Here is a 10,000-nt window from a genome sequence, read left to right as displayed (position 1 = left end):
GGAAAGGTTACGAGAAACGAATTTAGCAAACATGTCGCCTCGTACTTACTTTCTGTTTCTTGCAGTGTCCGATAGGTTGGACGAGACACCGAGAACATTCCATGGCACACAACTGCAAAGATGGAAAGAAAGATGGAGTGAGAATAGAGACATGCGCCTCCAATAAACTGGCTCAACAGAGCGAAGCGAACATGTACTAACTATGTAGTGTGGTGTGGTGTGGTGTAGTGGGATGTGATATTATGATGTAGTGCGTAGTGGTATTGGGGGATGTGATGTGGTGTAGCTCGGTCTGGTATGGTGTGGTGTGGTGTGGTGTGGTGTGTTGTGGTGCGGTATGGTGTGGTGGGATGTGATGTGATATGGTGTGGTGTAGTGCGGTGTGGTGAGGTATTGTGTGGTATAGTGTTAGCCTCGTGTCAAAGGTAAGGTAATGACGTCATGGCATTCTCACCACCATCACCTTACCACCTCAACATACCAATCACCGTAACATACAACCAGGTAATGTCACTTCTGACCTCACTAAAAAGAAAAGACAAAAACAAAGACAAAATGTGAAAAAAAAAACGAAGAAATCTTATCAATCCTCAAGCGACGCATCATTGCCAACACACAATCTTTATCATTGGAGTCTATTTGGGAACACTGTGCTGCCTTTAGGTGTGAAATACGAATAAAAGAGTAAAGAAAAATGTGTACGCGGTCCTCAGGTGACGGGTGCCATGAGGTTCACCTGAGGACGTTAGACACGGAAGGCTCTACAACTGCTGTCCACGCCTCACACCTCCTCCTAGCCCGACCCCCCCCTCACACTGTCCTCCCACATTCTCACCTTCTCGCCTCCTTTGACAGACGGGCTCCTTGCGTGCACCAACCTATCCAACCACCGACCTGCACACCGAGGGGAAGGAGGAGGAGGAGGAGGAGGAGGAGGAGGAGGAGGAGGAGGAGGTAGAGGTGGAGGTGAAAGTGGTGGTAATAGTAATGTAAGTGCAGGTGGGGTAGGAGGAAAGGTGTGAAGAAGCGAGAGAGAGAGAGAGAGAGAGAGAGAGAGAGAGAGAGAGAGAGAGAGAGAGAGAGAGAGAGAGAGAGAGAGAGAGAGAGAGAGAGAGAGAGAGAGAGTATACGGAAACAGGAGGAGGAGAAGGAGGAGGAAGGAAGAAATGGGCAGAAAGGAAGTGGAAGAAAGTGGAAGGTAGTGGAAAGAGGAGGAGGAGGAGGAGGAGGAGGAGGAGGAGGAGGAGGAGGAGGAGGAGGAGGAGGAGGAGGAGGAAGAGGAGGAGGTATTTAGTTGTGTAATGAGTGGCGGATGTGAGGGAAGAGCCACGGCAGTGGACCAGCAAGGTGACGAGAGAGGCGCGGGGGAGAGGGTGAGGTCTTGACGGTAGAGAATAAACATTTCTGCCGCGTTTTAAAAGAAAAAAAAAAATCTGCTACTGGTGCGCAGATAGCAATGGGACGCGCTCCTATTCGTTATCCTCATTGTCATCAACACTGCAACATTACCCATATAAATCTTGAGCGGTGAATGTTTGTGATATTTAACAGTACTTAGGTCCAAGGTAGTGCTTTCAGTGTGGCTGGAAGAGAACTGTCACGCAACACTAATTAACACATGGATAGATACGCAAGTGAAATAACACAATAACAATAATGCAGGAATTTTCTATCTTTTAAAATAATGTTCTGTATCAAGGGAATATTTTCAGTTTCCTTGTTATTGTTTTCATTTGGGAAAGCAAAGACGGAGAGAGAGAGAGAGAGAGAGAGAGAGAGAGAGAGAGAGAGAGAGAGAGAGAGAGAGAGAGAGAGAGAGAGAGAGAGATTATGAGCAATTGAATTTTGTAATTCATTTAATGTACTTTTCTATTTATTTTACTTTTAGAGAGCAAAGTGAAAAATAATACAGGGACAAACATTTACAGACACACACACACACACACACACACACACACACACACACACACACACACACACACACACACACACACACACACACACACACACACACACACACACACACACACACACACACACACACACAGCTCTGTCGTTTTGAACAACAAATATTTCACACTCGAACTCAGTCTTTTTAAGTCAACAAATAAATGCCAGTGTGTGTGTGTGTGTGTGTGTGTGTGTGTGTGTGTGTGTGTGTGTGTGTGTGTGTGTGTAATATTACGAGTATTCACTTTGTTCTCTACAGTCCAGTTAGTTAGTATGATTGACAGTTTCATGCAAACATTATGGAGAAATCTTAAATGTTCATAATGATTGTTATGATAATGAGTAATGATAAGATGATAATGATGGAAGAATTAACGTTGTTCTGTGTCTTGGGAACATCGTAAATTTGTCTCTATCCTGGACTCATGAAGGACATCTGATTTACTCCGTAGAAGCTGTCATCTATCACCACACGTGGCTTGTCTTTCTATCTGGTGAGGCGTGAGGGAGTAACATGTTCTGCACACATGGCCTTTATCACCGCACACACACCCTCACATACACACACACACACACACACACACACACACACACACACACACACACACACACACACACACACACACACACACACACACACACACACATAAGATAAGATATATAATAACAGAACAAGAAAGACGACAAAACAAAAGAGCATCGACTTAACCTCCATGAAGGTGCACATCCCACGCTGGATCTTAAAGATGGACGTGTTAAATATATGCAAATTATAATTATTCTACCTGTGGACTCCATAATATTTTCCACCTACCTACATACCTGCCTACATACACTCTCATACCTGGAAAATGTACCTTGTCTCCTTTTCCTCCCATTCTTCCTCCTTCGCTCTTCTCCCTCCATCCCTATTTGTGTTATATTCACGCCCCTCCAAAACAAAGTCCTGTCCCCCATCCTCTCTCTCTCTCTCTCTCTCTCTCTCTCTCTCTCTCTCTGCAGGTAGTGTCGGTTTACGTTTGACAGGGTATTTTATTATGGCCATTAAAAATAAATAGATTACTCAACACCCGCCCATGTCCTTGAATTTAATAAGAGTGCAATTACTCTGCCCGTAGTGCACATGCTAATGACATCACGCAGACCACTCCATCAGTCCTCGTGTGTGTGTGTGTGTGTGTGTGTGTGTGTGTGTGTGTGTGTGTGTGTGTGTGTGTGTGTGTGTGTGTGTGTGTGTGTGTTCGTGCGTGTGTGTGTATGTGTCATTACCACCAGTGCATTCCATCATCTTATCATTATCTCTCTTCACCAGTTTCATTACTCTTCCCCCCTCTCTCTCTCTCTCTCTCTCTCTCTCTCTCTCTCTCTCTCTCTCTCTCTCTCTCTCTCTCATTACGTCCCCGTCTAGCTATCTCTGTTTCTCTCTCTGTCTCTCTCCCTTCCTAAATAACAAAGACTTGAGGACTCGGCTGTAAATATCAAACAACGCGCGTCCCGGAGACAAAAGAACGAGTCTGTGTAGGTGTATTCAAGGCTTTGTATCTCAGCACAAGGCACCTTCTTCTTCTTCCTCTTACACTCTGTCCCTGTGTGTGTGTGTGTGTGTGTGTGTGTGTGTGTGTGTGTGTGTGTGTGTGTGTGTGTGTGTGTGTGTGTGTGTTTATGTAAAGTTGTGTGTCCTGTTCCCACTGTATCCCTTAAGGCTGTTGTATTAACGTGTGTTAGGAAGGAAAGTTTATGTTCATTTTATAACGAGGAGGAGGAGGAAGAGAGGAGGAGGAGGAGGAGGAGGAGGAGAGTGCATATCGCCGTGTTTACCTCCCTGCACGAGGCTACTGAGACGTCTGCAAAACACCTAAATGAATGGAATGTCATGTGCCTGCGTGGTGACTACTTCCTCCTGTTGCACCTCTTACACCCAAACAGCCACAGCATCATTGTACACACTCGGGGACGTCACTACCACCACCACCACGACCACAGCATCATTGTACACACTCAGTGACGTCACCACCACCAGCACGACCACAGCCTCATTGCACACACTAGGGGACGTCACTACCACCACCACCACGACCACAGCATCATTGTACATACTCAATGACGTCACCACCACCATGACCACAGCCTCATTGTATACACACTCGGTGACGTCACCACCACCAACACGGGCTTACAATAATGTTGTCACGCAGTAAAGAGGAATTGTTGGTGTTGAAGTTATGGTTATACGTAGATGGACATGGTTAAGAGTTTGTATGTCTCTATTTGTTGGCTTGTCTGTCTGTCTGTCTGTCTCTACAACTTCTTTCATGACACTGCGCACAGCAGTCAACCCTAAGATATCACCACATCATACAGGCAAGAGTACGGCAGCGGTTATGGATTCCCAATGACCACAACCATCACAGCCACACACTGGTACGCTCACGTGGATTCCTCTGCTCACTGCTCACTCACCAAAGCTGTGTTCGTTTCGTATCAGCCAGTCTGTGGGTCAGTGCAGTCTTGGTACATTGCTTCTCTTCCTTCCTGACCCACTACACACTTAGTGCACTTCACTTTGTTGCTTTTCTCTTGCGTTTCCAGACCGCAAAACCGCCCGAAGTACCAAAACACTGTAGGTCCAAGAATAACACGGAAACTAAAGCGACGCCGTACTCCTTCCTCCCCTCCTTGCTACGCTCTCTCTCTCTCTCTCTCCCTCCCTCTCGCGTCTCTCTCTCTCTCTACGCACAAGTTGAGCATCTCGAAGCGTGATTGGTCGGCTGCTGTGACGACAGCATCAAGTCGCTGGTCCGAGATACTTCAGTGCTTCGGGACCTCAAGTATTACATGTTTCTTTTGTAATATTTCACTATTGTATTGAGGATTTAATATTGAAATGCACATATCTGAATGCATGTAGATGTTCGCTTTGGAGCGTTTTAATGTAGGAGATGATCAACGCTCCCACACTTCTCAGGAGATACGTACATCTTGATGCACTGTACTTAGATGCTACAAAACACTGATCCCAAGTGCTTATGCTACAGTATGCACAGGATCTGCTGATGTACGTACGTTCTGCTTACCAAGTATCATAATCTAAATACTCACTAATATGCTCCTTGTGTTTCACATTTATTTTTAATCCCGTGCTACATACGTATTTAGTTTGAAATACTTTCCCATGGTTTCTAAAGCAACTACGAGTAATAATTCATCTGGCAAATCTCTAAAAGACTCGGATAAGTATTATTCACGCTGACAGGATATTGTGACGGCAGAAACCGTACGGAGACGAAAGAACTGGCTGATATCAGACACATCGACATCTCCTAAGCACTCCATCACTCAAAACACTCGAGGCAGGATATAGAAGTTTGCAGTGCTGTTGTAAACCATCCAGTGTATACATGTGTTGACTCTTTGCACGAACGTATCAGGAAAGAAGAACCAAGATATAGTGTGAAAGAATGGGTTGTATTTACAAAAAAGAAAGATCTGAGACAATGCTCACTTTGTCATATTTCTTGTTCTCTGCTCATGATAGATAAAAACGCTCCTAATCATTTGTTTGTTGATTTGATAACACACAAATTACATAAAGATCTTTTTACCATCTTACCTCCTTTTATGTGTAAAATTCATTTGGATGGTGAATCTGTCTGTCACTCTTTGACTTTCCTATGTATTATTTTCAGACAATAGCGAAAACCCCAATTGCGTAATGATATACCTACATTTCCTCAAAGTGGCTAAGGAGCGGGTTTCTATGTGACATTTCAATGAACGGCGTGCAAGATACGGAAAAGAATACGCAAGATTCTTTGAATTATCCCTCCTTCCTTCGACAGGTACATAATTTTTTTTTTTTCCTGTTAAACATTCTTTTCATTCTGTTTGAGTGGCTGCTATAGAAATAATGCACACACCCGAGAGATATTATAAGTTTTTTTTTTTTTCCATCAGATGAATAAAAAGACAATAGCCACCTCGCACGGTACGAAAAAAAGTACAGTACAGGAAGTGTGTTACAGTGTTATCACGGTAAGGCTTGGCTAACTAAATTCAAACCTTCGCTTCGTATCCTTTCAAAATGGAATTGTACCAACAGGAATCCAACTTCATCTCCCCCCCATATCATGCCCATCTCCATATCCATGTCCACATTCTCTCTCTCTCTCTCTCTCTCTCTCTCTCTCTCTCTCTCTCTCTCTCTCTCTCTCTCATACACGTCTTTGTTTAGACTTGAGCTTCAGAAAGGCTGGTAATTACGCGACAACGAGAGCACCAACTGTTATGGAGCAAGAAAAAGGCGGCAGAGGAAGGGAGAGAAAAAGGCGGAGCGGCCAGTGTTTGCCTCGCCAGAATCGCCGCTTCTCTCTCGCAGGCCATTTCCTATTTCCGGGAAGGTCCTCGGGCGGTAATTGGCCATTTTTGTTGCAACAATTCGGCGCTGAAATAATGGCCGCCGGCGAGTGATGTGGCTCAGGATGCTCAGGGAAGAGGTAGTGCTTTTTACTTTATCTATTTATTTTTTTATTTATTTATTTATTTTTGTGTGTGTGTGTGTGTGTGTGTGTGTGTGTGTGTGTGTGTGTGTGTGTGTGTATTTTCTTTGATTGCCATCGTTGTTATTATTTGTTTTCAATTATTATTATTATTATTACTAATATCATCATTGTTATTGATGTTATTATTGTCGTTGCTACTGTTGATGATATCAGTAAGACATCAATACTTATCTGAATTACACTGCTACGTGTAATTCAATGTTATTCACATTTTCAGCCGCACCACACTCTTAGGAATACTTGATATTGACGAGCATACATACCCATCCCTGTAATTCACCTGTGTACTTCGTCTCATAAGTGAGTAACCACATGTATTTACCTAACATTAGAGCGCACTCACAAATTAACCTGGCGCGTGGTGAACGGTGAAGGGTGAAGTAGGTTAATTAAAGGTGTAACACTTTCTGGAAATACAGTCCCACCTTTTGTAACGTGACACTAACACTGCCACTCGCCTGTGTGCTGCAAAACATTCCCGGACAAACGAACAATATTATATTAATGACTTGTTTTCAATTGGTAAGTGAACGGATGGTTCAGGTGTGCATCAGATGTGGCTCTAATGATTTCCAGGTTTGTTTTGGTCTTGTCTTTCTTTCCTCCTCCTCCTGCTCCTTATCCTCCTCCTCCTCCTCCTCCTCCTCCTTCTTTTCCTTTTGCGCGTAATTACTTAGAATGACTTAGAAAGCAACCATAACTGTATTACAAACAAGCAATTATGTTGCTGTTTGACAATCTTATGTCTTCGTATGTAATTATCTTCATTCTCCTCCTCCTCCTCCTCCTCCTCCTCCTCCTCCTCCTCCTTCTCCTCCTCCTGTTTGTTGCTGTTTAGCTTTCCTTTTTATTCCTTTGTATTCCTCCTCCTCCTCCTCCTCCTCCTCCTCCTCCTCTTCTTCTTCCTGGGCATCAGTAGCTGGTTCTTCTATTCATGGTACAACAGTTCAACATTTCCCTTCCTCTCGTTAACTGCTTCATGCTATTAAGAGTATTTGCTTCTTCCACCACCAGTCACCAACACCGCCACCACCACCGGTCACGCCGCCACCATCTAAAGTCTACACCATTCCCAATACTCTCCCTACAGCAGCCATCATACCAACACTGCTGTTACCACCACCACCACCACCATCACCATCACCACAGCCACCACCAGCACTACCATTACTACCACCACCACCACCATCAACAACACAACAACAATAGAACACTTCTCCCTCTCCCACACATGCACAAACACGCGCGCACATACACAAATAAATCATTAAATATGCAAAAACAAATCCATAAATAACAAAAAAAAAAATAACGTTACATACAAATTGAGAAAGCGACACGGCGAGGAGGAGAAGGAGTAAGAGAAGGAGGTCGAGGAGGAGGAGGAGGATGAATAACGAGGAAGAAAGAATAGGAGAGCTACTTTAAACTAATAAAAGGAAAAAAACATAAACTGGCATGATACTCATTAATTAACCTATTTGCACTCCCAACAATGAATAAAGTGAAAGAGATTGCACGGAGATAAGGCAGGGATGAAAAAATGAGAGAGAGAGAGAGAGAGAGAGAGAGAGAGAGAGAGAGAGAGAGAGAGAGAGAGAGAGTGTGTGTGTGTGTGTGTGTGTGTGTGTGTGTGTCGAGAGCTAAAGAGAGAAAGTTTATGCTCCTAATAAAACGGGGTTACGAGTCTTGGTGGGAGGTTTGCCGAGCGCCAGGTGTGTGGATGCCCAGGTGTGTGCCGAGGAAGGTAAATAATGGTACAGAAAAAAATGTTTCACAGGATTACCTAGAGAGCAAAGCGCAGGTATGACGGTTACCTTATTAAAACGTCATCAATTAATGGCGCTCATCACCTTCATCATCGCATGTCAACATCATTATCAACACTATATTCTTTCAACTTCTCCTTCTCCTCCTCCTCCTCCTTCTCCTCCTCTTCCTCCTCCATGTCATTCTGATTCCCTCACTTGATGTTAAATTACAGTTACAGCAAACAATCTTGTAAGGATAAACAGATCTGCTGCTGTTTCTTCTTCCTTTTGTGTTCTCCTTTCTCATCCTTGTTTTTCTTCCTTGCATTCACTCCTCCTCCTCCTCCTCCTCCTCCTCTTCCTTTTCCTCTTCCTTCTCCTCCTCTCCTAAAGTATTGTTATATATATATCCAAACCCATGATAATCACACCACCACCACCACCACCACCATCACCACATTAATCGAGTAAGTCAAGAAAAGCGAGGAAAGTGAGGATTGCATGTCGTGGGGGAAGGATGTTGTACTAGCCTACCTACGTACGAGTACTATTTCAGGGAAGAGATCTGAAGACGGTGTTGAAAAGTGGTATTTTTTTTTATTCTAATATTATTTTTATTAGTCTGTCCTTCGTGGCCCCAATTTGATTAATGACAAATTCGTGACAGTGAAGTTGTTATTCAAGTAATCCCACGCTGATATCTCCGGAGATGTGTTGCTATTGTTTTGGAGCATTTTTAGCAATTCAGTATTGTTTGTTAAAACACTATGACCATCTTTATTGTGACGTCATGATTTCCATGGAAACAGGTCTCGTGCGTATGCGTAGAACCTAGAAAACGGATCGAGGGAGAATTCGGCCAGTCAACTAAGATTTACCCTTAAATTATGGAAGAATACATTCACATTCAAAAGACACTTTCACTTGATCTTAGGGTCGTTATGCAGCAGAAGACTTGGCTGTGAAGACTGTGCTGGCCTTCAGTCACTCCAAAAGTGATTTCAATGTAAGAGGACATTTTCAGGTGTTTGTGATACACCACCATGTGTGTGTGTGTGTGTGTGTGTGTGTGTGTGTGTGTGTGTGTGTGTGTGTGTGTGTGTGTGTGTGGGTAGGAGAGAGAGAGAGAGAGAGAGAGAGAGAGAGAGAGAGAGAGAGAGAGAGAGAGAGAGAGAGAGAGAGAGAGAGAGAGAGAGAGAGAGAGAGAGAGAGAGAGAGAGAGAGAGAGAGAGAGAAAGAGGTTGAAATGGAGAAAATATGGGTTGCAGGAGGTTATTCAGTGTCTAAGAAGAGGTGGAGGAGAAGGGAAAGGAGGAGGAGAAGAAGGAGGAGGAGGAGGAGGAAGAAGAGAATGACGACGACTGTTGGAGGATGAGGCGAAGGAGGAGGCAGTGGGTTGAAGAGGGTGGTGGAGGTGACGTGGTGGTGGTGGGCTGTGGTGCATTCAGACGACTCTATTATCGTAACGCCTGCTGGTGGGGACGCCTCGGTGTCGCCCAGCCCGGAGAGATGTTCGCAGCCACCTCTTCTACCTTAATGTTCCCAAACCCTCATCACTATTCCACCGCCGCCGCCGCCACCACCGACACGCAGCCATTACAACGCTGGATCTAATGGTGCCGCCCTCGCCAACCATACCCACTCCCAACTCCCCACTCCCCACCGTCGCCGCCACCGCCGCCGCCTCTTCCGCCATCAATGCTTCGGCTAATGATACTTTTTTGCTACTTGTGATGCTTC

General features: G+C 44.5%; 1 protein-coding gene across 3 annotated transcripts in view; it reads right to left on the bottom strand.

Moving 5' to 3' along the window:
• The window catches only part of LOC123511536, an 85,607-nt gene that overhangs the window by 64,619 nt on the left and 10,988 nt on the right, over positions 1–10,000 (bottom strand). For 2 of the 3 annotated variants that reach the window (XM_045267528.1, XM_045267530.1), the window contains exon 2: positions 50–112. In XM_045267528.1, the coding sequence (XP_045123463.1) occupies positions 50–112 (63 nt within the window). Of the gene's footprint in view, positions 1–49; positions 113–4,410; positions 4,659–10,000 lie in introns of those variants that run through there. The other variant, XM_045267529.1, reaches the window with a different exon arrangement.

The sequence above is a fragment of the Portunus trituberculatus genome, chromosome 31 (genome assembly GCF_017591435.1).
Source record: "Portunus trituberculatus isolate SZX2019 chromosome 31, ASM1759143v1, whole genome shotgun sequence".
In the NCBI taxonomy this organism is placed as follows: Eukaryota; Metazoa; Arthropoda; class Malacostraca; order Decapoda; family Portunidae; genus Portunus; species Portunus trituberculatus.
This window is presented reverse-complemented; position numbering and strand designations above follow the sequence as displayed.